The sequence below is a fragment of the Equus caballus genome, chromosome 10 (assembly GCF_041296265.1).
Source record: "Equus caballus isolate H_3958 breed thoroughbred chromosome 10, TB-T2T, whole genome shotgun sequence".
NCBI classification, from domain to species: domain Eukaryota; kingdom Metazoa; phylum Chordata; class Mammalia; order Perissodactyla; family Equidae; genus Equus; species Equus caballus.
Genome location: NC_091693.1, coordinates 26,584,964 through 26,600,706, shown reverse-complemented (window position 1 = coordinate 26,600,706; position 15,743 = coordinate 26,584,964). Strand labels below are relative to the sequence as shown.

The following is a 15,743-nucleotide window of genomic DNA, read 5'->3' as shown; positions in this document are numbered from 1 at the left end:
GGAAAACTATTAGAAATAATTAACAACTACAGTAAAGTTGCAGGGTACAAAATCAACTTACAAAAATCAGTTGCATTTCTGTACTCTAATAATGAACTTACAGAAAGAGAACTCAAGAGTACAATTCCATTAACAATCGCAACAAAAATAATATATCTAGGAATAAATTTAACCAAGGAGGTGAAGGACTTATACAATGAAAACTATAAGACATAACTGAGAGAAATAGATGATGACATAAAGAGATAGAAAGAGATTCCATGCACATGGATTGGAAGAATAAACATAGTTAAAATGTCCATACTACCCAAAGCAATCTACAGATTCAATGCAATCCCAATCAGAATCCCAATGACATTCTTCACAGAAATAGTACAAAGAACCCTAAAATTCATATGGGGCAACCAAAGACCCCAAATTCATAAAGCAATACATAGAAGAAAGAACAAAGCTGGAGGCATCACAATTCCTGACTTCAAAATGTACTACAAAGCCATAGTGATCAAAACAGCATAGAACTGGTACAAAAACAAGCACACAAATCAATGGAACAGAACTAAAATCACAGAAATAAAATCACGCATCTACAGATAGCTAACCTTCAACAAAGGTGCCAAGAACACACAATGGAGAAAGGAAAGTCTCTTCAATAAATGGTGTTGGGAAAACTGGACAGCCATGTGCAAAAGAACGAAAGTAGACCATTATCTCATGTCATACACAAAAATAAACTGAAAATGGATCAAAGACTTGAAGATAAGTCCTGAAACCATAAAACTCCTGGAAGATAATAAAGGCAGTATGCCCTTTGATATCGAACTTAAAAGGATCTTTTCGAACACCATGTCTTCTCATATGAAGGGAACAAAAGAAAAAAAAAAAGTGGGAGCTTCTGCAAGGCAAAAGAAACTAGGACCAAAACAAAAAGACAACCCACCAACTGGGAGAAAATATTTGCAAATCATATATCCAACAAGAGGTCAGTCTCCATAATATATAAAGAACTCACACAACTGAACAACAACAGAAAAACAGCCTGGTCAGAAAATGAGCAGAGGATGTGAACAGACGTTTCTCCAAAGAAGATACACAGATGGCCAACAGGCACATGAAAAGATGTTCAACATCACTAATCATCAGGGAAATGCAAACCAAAGCTACACTAAGGTACCACCTCACATCCCTTAAAATGGCTATAATCACTAAGACTAAAAATAACAAATGTTGGAGAGGGTGTGGAGAGAAGGGAACCCTCATACACTGCTGGTGGGAATGCAAACTGGTCCAGCCACTATGGAAAACAGTATGGAGATTCCTCAAAAAACTAAAAATAGAACTACCATACGACCCAGCCATCCCACTACTGGGTGTCTACCCAAACAACTTGAAATCAACAATCCAAAGTAACATATGCACCCCTATGTTCACTGCAGCACTGCTCACGATAGCCAAGACATGGAAATAATCCAAGTGCCCATCGACCGGTGATTGGATAAAGGAGATGTGGTACACATGTACAATGGAATACTACTCAGCCATTAAAAAAGACAAATTCATCCTATTTGCAACAACATGGAGGGACCTGGAGGGAATTACGCTAAGCAAAATAAGCCAGACTGAGAAAGACAAACACCAGATGATTTCACTCGTAAGTGGCATACAAACAAGCACATGGACAAAGAAAACAGTTCAGTGGTTACCAAGGGAACGGGGGTGGGCACAGGGGGTGAAGGGGAGCACTTACGTGGTGACAGACAAGAAATAATGTACAACTGAAATTTCATAATGGCGTAAACTATTATGAACTCAATAATAAAAAAAAGAACGATTTAAAAAAAAAGAGTAAATACCTAGAATTGAGGAAATTCCCCGGAGTGCCTCCTACTGCTCCCCAGTCCAAAGATTAAAAGTTCCTGGAAGATAAGAGCAGCTCCATCCAAGCAGGACTGCTAAGTTCAGTCTCCTCAGGAACAAAGATTGGGATCTTCCCACAAGATAAAAACGACCTGCCTTCTAGAAACACTGGCAGATGGCAAAGGGAGCATGGAATGGCAGTTAAAGAAAGAAGTTATGAAAACCAGCCGTGAGCTCACAGCCACGGCAGAAAGGAGGACTCCAGTCACCACCCACAACTTTTCCCTTGATAGCCCTCTCTCACTCAGCGTATCTATCTAAGCAAATTTCACTTAATCCTTATCTCTTTCCAGGGCAGGGGAAATGACAGGTAGTGTATATAAAGTGTTTTTTTGGTGTTTAAATTTTTATTTTATTCCCCAGTTTACAAGATATAAAGATAAGGGAGTGGCTGAACTATAGAAGAAATAATTCAGAGAGAACGGCGTGCCTGCAAAGACTTTATATTTCCCCATTTGGGGAGCGGGTGAGTGTGTTTCTGTTGAGAGGAGGGATGGTTGTATTGTCTTAGGCAGGAAGATGTTGCTTCTGCTGTCACTTGGAATTTGAAGTTTGGAAGAAGTCCGTCTTCAACAGGATGGACTGTGGAGGAGACGGGGGGAGAGATTTGATCCGACACACACCCATTCTAATCCTCTTCTAGTTTACCTTCCTGAGTTGCAAAGACTGGATAACTAAAAATATTAGTTTTCCAAGCTACCTTGCATTCCAGGGTCCACACGTGGCCCTGCTTTCGCCAAGCAGACACATACGTGTGAGACTTGGAAGGAGGAAGACACTGCGTGGCAGCGAGCAGGAAGAACACACGCTGCCTGCGAACAGATGGGTTCCAGGAAGCAAGAAGCTCAGAATGGCTGGAGCCAATCATTCTGGGGTTTTTCTCCCACTGATCAAGTGAGATAAGTTATCTCCACTTTCTTTTGGAAAACCACGTGAGGAGGGGGTGGGGCAGAGACTTTACAGTTAGAAGGTAAGTCTACTTATTCCTCTTCCTTTCCCAACTCTGTAGACTCATCAAGCGTTATTTATTAAAATTCCTCCCCGGTTTCTAAATTTATTTACTTAGCAGAACATGTTCCCCAATCAAATATATAATCAATCTAGCACATATTATTGATGCAACACTATTTTGTTACATTGTCTTAGGTGTATCATTCCCAATTAGTGAACATATTTACTTTTTTTTGAGGAAGATTGGCCCAGAGCTAACATCTATTGCCAATCCTCCTCTTTTTGCTGAGGAAGACTGGCCCTGAGCTAATATCCGTGCCCATCTTCCTCTGCTTGATACCTGGGACGCCTGCCATGGCACGGCGTGAGAGCAGTACATAAGTCCGCACCTGGGATCCAAACAGGTGAACCCTGGGCCGCAGAAGCAGAGCAGGTGGACTTAACTGCTGCACCACCAGGCTGGCCCTGGTATTTACATTTTTAAAGGAATGGATACCACACTGGTCACTATTCACTAGAATCTAACTCCATGAGGGTGTATGGCACATCTGGTTTATAGCTACATCTCCAGTGTTTAAAAAAGTTCCTAGTATACAAAAGGCATTTAATAAATGTTTTCTAAACAAATAAGCCAAATCAATCTTCAAAGGATACTCCATATATTAAGTCCTCACTGGCCTCAGATGCAGCCTTCAAATTATAGGCCACTTCAGTATGAATTCCTAGGTGACTATTCCTGGCTAAGCTGTAAGCGAGGACATTACTATATTTTAATATGCATGGGGTTCCAATTGGCTGTGAATTCTTCTCTGATGTCTAAGAAGACACAGCTTTCCCACACTCAGAACATTTATAACATTTTCGTCCAGTGTGGGGTTTTTTAATGTAAGCGGAGGCTTAGCTTCTGGCTGAAGGGTTTTCCACATTCATTACATTCGTGGGCCCTCTCTCTCCCATGAAATTCCTGATGGGTATGAAGGTTTGACCTTGGGAAGAAAGCTTTCCCACATCTATCACACTCAGGATTTTTTTCCAGTATGAGTTTTCTCTGGTTGAATGAGGTTTTTCTTCTGGATGAAGGTATTGCCACATAGATTACGCTCGTAAGCTCTCTCCCCAGCGTGAATTTTCTCATGATCCACAGTGTTTGATTTCTGGGTAAAGGCCTTTCCACGTATGTTACATTTATAAGGTTTCTCTCCTGGGTGTGTTCTCTGGTGTTTCCCAAGATCTGCCTTGTAAATGAAAGCTTTGGCAGTTACTGCAGCAACAGGGTTTTTGTCCATTGTGAACTTTCTTATGTTGAATGAGAGTTGAGTTCTGTTTGAACTACTTTCCATATTCACTACATTCATAGGCTCTCTATACATTATGAATTTTCTCATGATTAATGCAGGATGATTTCCAGGAAAAGGCTTTTCCACGTGTTTTACATTCATAAGGTTTCTCCCCAGTGTGAGTTTTCTGATGTTGAATAAGATTTAGCTTTTGCTTGTAGACTTTTCCACATTCATCACATTTGTGGGCTTCTCCTTCTGTATCAGTTTTCTGTTGTTCATGGTCCCCCGCTTCTCCTTGAAGGCCCTTCCACATTTATTATGTTCAAGGGATTGCTCATCAGTATGCATCCTCAGGCGATTCTGAATATGTGGTTTTGAACTGAATAACTTTTGAAAGGCATTACATTCAAACCGTTTTTCTACAAATTTGGATGAATTCTTGCCAATTAATTCTTGGTATATATATTATAGGAATTAATTTTTTATGCAGCTTTTCATATCTAAACTCTATTTCAAGTGTTTTCCAAATGGGTGACATTGAAGGAGTCTGAGTCTTTTTTTTTTTTTTTTTTTAGGAAGATTAGCCCTGAGCTAACTACTGCCAATCCTCCTCTTTTTGCTGAGGAAGACTGGCCCTGAGCTAACATCCATGACCATCTTCCTCTACTTTATACATGGGACACCTACCACAGCATGGCTTTTGCCAAGCAGTGCCATGTCCGCACCCGGGATCCGAACCGGCGAACTCCGAGCTGTCGAGAAGCAGAATGTGCTAACTTAACCTCTGTGCCACTGGGCCAGCCCCTTCTTTATAGTTTAAATCTCTTTTGTGAAGTAGCTCCTGTACTCATTGAATTATTTCTCTACGTTCTCTTTTAATTTGTTGAGTTTATTGATGATACCCATTTTGAATTCTCTCTCATTTAGATTACATATTTCTGTGTCCTCAGGACTGATTTCTGGTACTAGTCATTTTCTCTCTGGTCTGGAGATTTCATATAATTTTCAATACTGCCAGAGGGCGTGGCTTTTTTCTTTAGCATCCTGGTATTATTTAGTCACAGTTACCACCTATCACCACTGGGTGGGGGTCAAGTGCTGTGTATTCTGAGCCCTCTGTGTTCCACCAGGATCCCAAGCACTGGAGCAGGTCCCCGGGCAGGTGGGGGGGAGGGGTGCTTTCTTCTGTGTGCTCTTGGGGTTTTCTCACTCTGCTCTCACTATCTGCTTTCCTGGGGTATTGGCTTGATCAGGTCACCCCTGCATTAGCTTTCACCTCAGTAGGGGCTTTCCCCTAGGCTGCAAGGGACCTCAGAGACCTTTGATATTCCCTTGAATGAGTGTCCCCTCCCCCTTTCCTTCACTCTGGGAGGCCATGGGCAGTCCTGGGTCACAGTATTTTGGGGAGAGAGTGAAGTTTTCTCTTACCCCTGTCCACCTCCTCCAAGGGGGGCTCCAGTCTCTCTAGCCTCCGACGTTTGACTGCGTGCATCTCTCAGACGTCCTTTGTGTTATGTGGATGTCCTTTGCTGGAGCGTGAATGTCTTTTTCGTTGTATGGTGGAGGGGAGAGGTCACCAGAGAACTCACTCCACCATGATGCTGACCTCACTCTCCCATACACTCTTTCTTATATCACACCAACAAAGTAATGTATTACTGTACATCTGTCAGCATTAGGAGGCTGTATTGGTTTGCTAGGGCTGCTGTAACAAAGTACCACAGGCTGGGGGCTTAAAAACCAAAAATTTATTGTCTCATGGTTCTGAGGCTATAAGTCCAAGATCAAGCTGTCAGCAGGGTTGGTTCCTTCTGAGGACCACGAGGGAAGGGTCTGTTCTAGGCCTCTCTCCTTGGCTTGTAGATGGCCATCCGTCTTCTCCCTGTGTCTTCACATTGTCTTCCTTCTCTATGTGTCTGTGTCCAAATTTCCCCTTCTAAAGAACCAGCCAGGGGTCAGCCTGGTCGTGCAGCGGTTAAGTTCGCATGTTCCTCTTTGGTGGCCTGGGGTTTGCTGGTTCAGATCCCAGGTGTGGACATGGCACCGCTTGGCAAGCCATGCTGTGGTAGGCGTCCCACATATAAAGCAGAGGAAGATGGGCATGGATGTTAGCTCAGGGCCAGTCTTCCTCAGCAAAAAGAGGGGGATTGGCAGAAGATGTTAGCTCAGGGCTAATCTTTCTCAAAAAAAAAAAAAAAACCAGAACCAGCCATATTGGATTAGGGTACGCCCTAGTGACCTCATTTAAACTTAGTTACCTCTGTAAAGACCCTATCTCCAAATACAGTTACATTCTAAAGCACTGGGGGTTAAGATTTCAACATGAATTTTTTTGTGAGAGACACAATTTAGCCCATAAAAGAGATCAAACTGATCACAAGGCAGTCTCAACTTCCATTTAATGCAACACTTATATTCACTTATGTAGGCTTTCCTTCCTTGGGTATTAAGCCTTATACCAAAATGCCCTCATTTTTAGGAGCAAGATGTAAATATTTTGCAAATGGGTCGGAATAATGGGAAACGTCACAACCACCTCCACCTCTTTGTCCCTCAACCAGTGTAATCTGGCTAGAGTAGAAACAACACCTTAGACAGGACAGCACCTTCATGCAGGATGGAATCCAAACCTCTCAAAATTCTGTCTCATAAATGGCACCATAACTGAGTCTCCAATAGGCCAATCTCAATTCTCTAATTCTAGGCGGTTAAATATATGTAAGGCCTGTAAATCCTACAAGCACATCCTCTGCCTTATGTCTTTTGCTTTAAAAATAATTCCTTGGTCACAGACAGTGATATGTGGGATACTGTGATGAGAAATCAGGGGCAATTGTGGCCCCAGTGGGCATTCAGCAATGTCTGGAGACATTACTAGATGACACTGCTTTCTAGTGGATGGAGGCCAGGGATGCTGCTAAACACCCTGCAATGCACAGGGCAGCCCCCACAACAAAGGATTATCCAGCTTCAAACGTCAATAGTGCTGGGGTTGAGAAACACTGTTCTGGCTATACAAGTGAGCCAGCAAAGAATCCAACTGAAGTGTGATCAAGAAAAGATGACTGCTGGGTCCAGCCCCATGGCTGAGTGGTTGAGTTCACATGCTCTGCTTCGGTGGCCCAGGGTTTTGCCAGTTCAGATCCTGGGCGCGGACCTAGCACCACTCATCAAGCCATGCTGAGGCAGTGTCCCACATAGCTTAACTAGAAGGACCTGCAACTAGAATATACAACCACGTACTGGGGGGCTTTGGAGAGAAGAAGGAAAAAAACCCAAAACGATTGGCAACAGATGTTAGCTCAGGTGGCAAGCTTTAAAAAAATAAAAAGAAAGAAAGAAAAGATGACTGCTTATCAGTACCCCCTTTCCTTGGATATAGAGCCCTCTCTTGGTGCTTAACATTGGTATGGGGAAAAGAAAGAAAATCCACAAGAAGGCAAAGGTAATTAGAGGCAAAGGAATAAGCATGTGGACTTAGAGGGAAGCTATGGGAAGGAGACGAGGAGGGCTTGTGTAGCAAGAGGACGCGGGGGAGGAATCTAAGTTACATGTAAAAGGGTTAAATTAAATCTGAGTGTCCAGGAAGTTCTTGGGTATGGCAGATCTGTTGCATTCAGGAAGCCCAGCATTTTTCTTTAAACTCCTGGTAGTCAGGGTTGGTTTACATAAATTCACATGTGTGGATCCACCTGGCTTCATCGGTCCCCATTGATGCCATTACGGCATAGAAGAGACTTTGACCTTGGAAACGGTGGCATTCCCTCTCACAGCATGTGGAAACGCCTTAAGTTTTCGAGTTTATTGCTTTTATTCGTTTCCCTGCCATTTGGTAACACCCAAGACGGTCAAACACACACACAGGAAGGAGAGAGGGCAAAGTAGGTGAGGCAACACACTGACAAACGTGTTATTTTGGACAGAACATTATACATAAGCAAATTTATATGTTATAATTATGTGTGTGGGATTGGAAGAAAATACACCAAAAATACTAATAGTAGAATTATAGATATGTTTCTATTTCTTTCTTTCTTTTTTTTTTGAGGAAGATTAGCCCTGAGCTAACATCTGCTGCCAATCCTCCTCTTTTTGCTGAGGAAGACTGGCCCTGAGCTAACATCCGTGCCCATCTTCCTCTACTTTATATGTGGGATGCCTGCCACAGCATGGCTTGCCAAGTGGTGCCATGTCCACACCTGGGATCCGAACCAGCGAACCCCAGGCTGCTGAAGCAGAACTAGCACACTTAACGGCTGTGCCACCAGGCCAGCCCCTCTGTTTCTTTTTCATACTTTCCTTCTTTTCCCCTTAATGTTAAAAACAATACTTCAAAAAAAAATCTTGTGAGCCAGCCCTGATGGCCTGGTGGTTAAGGTTCAGTGTGCTCTGCTTTGGCGGCCTGGGTTCACTTCCTGCGAGTGGAACCGCGCTACTCGTCTGCCAGTAGCCATGCTGTGGTGGTGGCTCACATACAGGAGTTGGAAGGACTTAAAACTAGAATATTCAACTATGTAAGGGGGCTTTGGGGACGACAAAAAAGACAGAGGAAGATTGGCAACAGATGTCAGCTCAGAGCAAATCTTTCCCAACAAAAACCCAAAACCAAACAAACAAAAACCTTATACATACAATTCTGATTGTTCTTCTCTTTGCTCTCTCTTCTTTCCCATATCCACTCTGCCTAACTTTGCCCCATATTTTATACCAGGCTTTTCCTATCTCTTTGCACCCACAAAATCCTCTCAACTTTCACACATCCACTCGTGTGGCCTATTGATGTTGGGAAATTTATACGCTGTTTAAGCCTTGGCCACCAGGCTATCTTGTAAATTTATGAAGATGGGCTTATAATCTTATTTATATTAATAACATAAACAACATTTTACAGTGTTGATGAATTTTCAAAATCACCCTCATGTCATTTTTTAACATACTGCATTTTCCATGCAATCCTGCAATTATACCCTGTAATTCCTGGAAGAATGTTCAAATACACTTGATGGCCAGATGTCAGATTTTACCAGTAACCAGTCACAAACACACGTGGAGGCCAGACAATAGTACACGACAAGGTTGAGCTTTTACTTTAATAAGTTTACAAAAGAAAGGCATACATGAATTTAAGGAACATGAATTTAAGGGAAAAAAATGTAATTAAAATCCTTTATATAACATAAGCAATTCATATATACAGTATCAAAATATAGCAAGATACTCTTCACACTAAAGTAATGGTTCTCAAATTTTCTGGAGCATTAGCTTTCCGTCAATTGCTGAGTCACGCCCCCAGAGTTTCTGCTTCAGCTGGCCTGGAGTGGGATCCAAAATGTTGCACTTCTAATCAGCCCCTGGCTGCAGCTGCGCTGCTGGTGTAGGAACAACGTTTGAAAACCCACTGCATTCCCACCTAAAAAGCACCTTTCTAATCTTGCAGGAGAGAACAATCCATATCAGCCTGAGCCATGGGATCTAGGTGTCTGCTGCAGAGTTAGAATAGATATTTCCCTAAAATGGGTGTTTCAACTTGAACTTTCCTCTTGAGCTACTTGTCTCTTCATCTCCCGGCAGCGTTCAGAATTTTCCTTCTGTGGAGGAAGTGGGACTGCGTGAGGCAGTCAAGAGATTTGTGCAATGAGACATCTTCCTCTTATTTCTCCTGAAGGATCTTCCCTACCTCTGTTCTAAGTACCTGGGAATTCTCTGCCTTTCCCAACAGTGCCTCAAAGATCTCATTGTGCGTGTAAAAGAAGATATACCCAGTGCAAAGCCTAGCCTCCTGCATTACGGACTTTTCGATTTGTGATACTCGTAAATCACTGTACGTGAACCAGGCCTACCTCTGAAAGTCATAAACATCGCTGATGTAATGGCCTGAGTGTGGGGAGTGCCCAAGATGGCTGACCACACTGATGAGCTGGTAGGCATGAAGAGGGTCTCTCATCTGGGTATTTCTTTTCGGTTCTCTGGCTTCAGCTTCTGTGTTCTCTGTATCTAAAATGTCTTTGTTTCCAGAGTTCTTATCGGAACCCAACGCACCAAGGGAATTCAGGTTAGCCTTCTGAGGACTATTGAGGTCCTTCTCTATGTGTTCCTGGGCATCCGGCTTCCCAATGCTTGGAGGTGGTTCCTGCTGAAGGAATTCTTTCTTTTTTTTTTTTTTTTTAAAGATTTTATTTTTCCTTTTTCTCCCCAAAGCCCCCTGGTACATAGTTGTATATTTTTAGCTGTGGGTCCCTCTAGTTGTGGCATGTGGGATGCCGCCTAAGCATGGCCTGACAAGCGGTGCCATGTCTGCGCCCAGGATCCGAACCCGCAAAACCCTGGGCTGCTGCAGCCACTCGGCCACCGGGCTGGCCCCCTGAAGGAATTATTCATAGATTCTCTTTCCATCATGCTACTGGAGTTGTTCAGCCATTCCTTCAGATCTTTCTGGAATCCAGGTTTCTTTATCCTCACAAAAATCTTCAGTAGACTCAGTGACACTAACTCTACAAATGCGTTGGTTTTCTCATATTTCTTAAGTTCTGGGTTGTCAGCTACCTCTTGAAGATGAATCTCTACAAGACCTGTGCGTGGACTGCTGGTAGGTTTACCTGCATCTTCACAGATCATAGGAAGAGAAATATCTCCTTGATCCATCGAGTCAGCTGCTAGCAGCTCCTTTTCACTGACTGTCCCATCTCCTGAGTTTACCAGTTCTGACTCTACTGCATTCAGTAGAACACTTTTCCAGGTCTCTCTGCTGCTGTTCTTGGCTGGACCCTTCACAGATTTTCCGGAAATTTTGTGGTTTGGCTTCCTTCTCTGATGGAATTTGTAAAACCAGGGACTCACTGGATTCTGAGATCAACACTACTGAAGGTGTTGATGGGCTGATGATCTCAGAAATCATCTCTTGAGAGACATTCAGGACTTTGGAGTCCCCAGTAGGTGCATTACTGCCCAAGGGAAGCAGTGGTTTGGTATTATCATTGCAATGAGAAGACAAGCTTAAATATTTGGGAACATGGACTCGCTGGTTATCCTTCACTAGCTACCAAACATCACTAAAGTTATAGCATTTCAGATGAACAATAAGGACCCTGGGAAGCCTACTGAATTTGTGCTTTGCAACAGAACTCTTGTGCTTGCACTTCTCACAGTTACACTCAGGTTCTTCTGCTCTAAAGAAAAAATCAAAACAATTTTGAATAGAGAAAGGAAGTGGTTTTGTTTCTTGGGGAAGGTTGATGGAGAGATAATGACTCGGTTCTGCCTTGAGAACCACCTGACCACAGGCTTTACAAATAATGGAGCACTGCAATTCAAACTCAAAATTAGCAACAGCAAGACAAACAAATGACTTGGTGGCAGCATTACCAGCATACCTCTGTGGAGACGAATTTTCATCCCCAAGTTCTCTCTCAGTCCTCAAAGTGGTGTTTAATTTTTTCATGTCCTCTTTCAGCTGATCTAAACAGTGACCTAAGAACTCATGAGCATCATTCTGAATGTTGCTAGAGAATGTCTCTGCAACCACTGAAATGGTACTTTTAACATTTACAAGTAACCCTTTCTTGGTCTCCACGTTACAGACACCTTTTAACACCAGTAACTGGTTCAAGTCCATAACAAGAGCACCAAAGGGAATTTTCTCCCATGGGACACCTTGCTTAAGTAAGTCATCAGCAAACAGTGGAATTGCAAATAGTGACTGTAAACTTGCATTCACGTAACAGGTATTTCCCAAATTAGGAAAGCCTTGCCATAGTTGTTCTGGGTGAGAGTCAAGGGGCACCTGGGATTCATTACATCCTGGATCATTCTGGCTAGACATTAGTCCTGAGCGAAATTCCAAACTGCTTTTGGAAGAGAGAAGTTGGACTGAATGAAGAGCCTTATCTAGGTTAGGATTTTAAGCAGAGATGGTCTTGCATGAAGGTCCATATTTTGAATTTCTATCCCTTTTTGGATCTTTTAAATGCAGTGGTTTCTTCCCAATGCCGCTTACATACTTAAAGGAATTTGTCTTCAGTTTCTTGTTTAGTATGGGGTTATTTTCTTCCCAGAGGCCCTCACTCATCTCTAGACAAGATGATTGCATTCTTTTCCCCTTTCCACCTTGATTTTCTAATAGGCCTGTTGTGACAAGCATTGGTGATTTTGATATTAATGAAGGCATCTTCTGAGGGAAAGGTGTCTCACTTACTTTTTCTGTATTAAAGAATCCATAACTTGGCATGTCACAAACCTTGTGAAATGGAGTTTTGTCAATTTCCTTCCGTGTATTTCTGCTGTCAAAAACACGCCAATCACTATCAGATTCCATAGGTGATTGGAATTCGTTTTGATGGACTATATCCAGGAACATCTTCAACTGTTCGGCATCTCTGCGCGATAATTTGTCAATAAACAAGGAGCTATTGTTTTTCAAAGTTAAATTCAGGCAACTTTGTCTCTCTCCACAATGTCTAAGGACCACATTTGTAATATTATTACTTAGCTGAAAAACCCTTATAAATTCTCCAGAATTGAAAATGACCACCAGGCTGGTTTCCTTTTTTCCTTCCACTGTTTCAATGAATACTTCTCTAGATTTAGTTATCCCAGTCTTCTTGCTCCAAATTTGGATAAAACCATGTATCCTTAGAGGAGCCATCCTTTCTTTACAAATGAAACTCATGCAACCTAAATAAAAAAGCACACATATACACTTTAATCCAAAATGTATTTAGTGATGGAAAACCTTATGTAATAATAATTTTCTTTTGGTCTTCTCTTTATGCCTTAGGTACAAGATACTTTTGGGGAACTACTTAAATTCTGAAGGTATGCCAGTTCTCTAGAAAACATAAATTTCGAATACATCCTTTTTCAAGGGAGCTGTTAGAAGGCGAGGAAGATGAAAGATGGCTTAAATAGTGGATATAGGATGAAATGAGATTCATCCCTGGGATGCAAGGATGGTTCAACATATGAAAATCAATAAATGTGATGCATCACATTAATAGAATGAAAGACAAAAATCACACAATAATCTCAATAGATGCAGATAAAGCAGTTGGACAAAATTCAACATCCATTGATAATAAAAACTCCCAACAAATCCAGTATAGAAGGAATGTATCTCAACAGAACGAAAGCCATATATAGCACACACACAGCCAACATCAGACTCAAGGGTGAAAGGTTGAAAGTTTTTCCTCTAAGATCAGAAAAAAGACAAGAATTCCCCCCTCAGCATTTCTATTCAACATAGTACTGGAAGTCCTAGCCAGAGTAATCAGGCAAGAAAAAGAAATAAAAAGCATCTACATCAGAAAGGAAGAAGTAAAATCGTCTGTTTGTGGATGACATGATCTTATACACAGATAATTCTAAAGGCTTCACCAAAAAACTGTTAGAACTATGAAACAAATTCAGTAAAGTTGCAGGATACAAAATCAATATACAAAAATCAGTTGCATTTCTATAAACTAACAATGAATTATCTGAAAAAGAAATAAAGAAAACGATCCATTTACAATAGCATCCAAAACAATAAAATACTTAGGAATAAATTTAACCAAGAAGGTGAAAGATCTGCACACTGAAAACTATAAGACATAAGAAGAAACAAATAAATGGAAATATATCCTGTGTTCATGGGTTGGAAGAATTAATGCTGTTAAAATGTCCATATTATCCAAAGTAATCTATAGATTCAACGCAATCCCTACCAAGATTCCGATGACATTTCTTAAAGAAATAGAAAAAAAACCCCTAACATTCAACAAAGACCCTGAATAGCTAAAGCAACCTGGAGAAAGAAGAACACTGATGAAGGAATCACACTTTCAATTTCAAACTATACTACAAAGCCATGGTAATCCAAAAAATACAGTACTGACATAAAAACAGACACATAGATGTGGGAAACACAACTGAGAGCCCAGAAGTAAACCCATGTACAAATGGTCAACTAATATTTGACAAGGATAAATTTTTGACAAGGGAGCCAAGAATACTTAATGGAGAAAAGATAGTCTCTTTAATAAATAGTGCTGGGAAAACTGGATATTCACGTTAAAAGAATGAAACTGGATCCCTATCCTACACCACTCAAAAAAGTTAACTCAAAATGGATTAAGACCTGACATCGTAACACTCCAGGAAGAAAATATAGGGAAAAAGCTCCTTGATATTCATCTTGGCAATGAGTTTACGGAAATGACATGTAAGACACAGGCCACAAAAGAAAAAGTCAACAAGTAGGAGTACACCAATCTAAAAAGTTTCTACACAGCAAAGAAACAATCAATGAAATGAAAAAGCATCCTATGGAATGGGAGAAAATATTTGCAACCACATGTCTGGTAAGGAGTTAATATCCAAAATACATAAGGAAATCATACAAATCAATAGCAAAAAACCAAATAGCCATAAGATCCAGCAATTCCACTTCTGGTTATATAGCCAAAGGAAATGAAATCACTCTCTTGAAGAGATATCTACACCCTTATGTTCATTGCAGCATTATATATAATAGCCAAGACTTGGAAACAACCTAAGTGTCCATGGATAGGTGAACGGATAAAGAAAATGTGGTATAAATATACAACAGATATTATTCACCCATAAAAAGAAGGAAATCCTGCCACTTGTGACAACATGAGTGAAACTTGAGGAAATTGTGCTAAGAGAAATAAGTCAGACAGAAAAAGACAAATACTGTATGATTTCATATATATGTCGAATATAAAAAAATCCAAACTTATGGAAACAGAGAACAGATTGATGGTTGCCAGGGGTGGGAGGGTGGGGGAAATGGGTGAATGTTGTCAAAGGATACAAACTTCCAGTTATAAGATGAATAAATCCCTGGGATCTAATGTACAGCTTGGTGACTATAGTTAACAACACTGTATTGTATACTTGAAAGTTGTGAAGATAGTAGATTTTGAAAGTTCTCACCACACACAAAAAAATTGTAACTATGTGAGGTGAGGGATGTGTTAAGCAACCTTTTTGGTAATCATTTTGCAATCTATGCATATATAAAATCACTATGTTGTACACCTTAAACAATGTTATATGTCAATTATATCTCAATAAAGCTGGGGAAAAACAAAAAGAAAAAAGTGCATGTACCTCATGCCTGAAAACTGGATCAAATGTATGGGAGATTAAGTTGTATCTGAGGCCCCATGGGCAGAACGTCAAGGAGCACTGTGGTTTATTCAGAATAGGAAGCATTGGGACTTGGGGAATGCATAGAATAAAGGGTGCCTGCTCAGAGTTTGGGTTATCAATTGATGAGCCTTTATTTATTTATTTATTTATTTATTTATTATTTTTTGAGGAAGATTAGCCTTGAGCTAACTACTGCCAGACCTCCTCTTTTTTCCTGAGGAAGCCTGGCCCTGAGCTAACATCTATACCCATCTTCCTCTACTTTATACATGGGACACCTACCACAGCATGGCATGCCAAGCAGTGCCATGTCCACACCGGGGATCTGAACTGGCGAACCCCCAGGCCTCCAAGAAGTGGAACGTGTGCACTTAACCACTGCACCACTGGGCCGCCCCGATGAGACAGTTTTTACATCTGTAAGTTGGCATATTAGTAGCAACA

General features: G+C 41.2%; 1 protein-coding gene across 1 annotated transcript; it reads right to left on the bottom strand.

Annotated features, from left to right (window-relative positions):
- Positions 1-9,795: 9,795 nt before the first annotated feature.
- On the bottom strand, positions 9,796-12,786 carry USP29 (ubiquitin specific peptidase 29). The gene is given in 4 exon segments (XM_023651566.2): positions 9,796-10,327; positions 10,547-10,634; positions 10,637-10,865; positions 10,867-12,786. Coding segments are annotated over 4 exon segments (2,769 nt in total).
- Between the last annotated feature and the right edge of the window lie 2,957 nt (positions 12,787-15,743).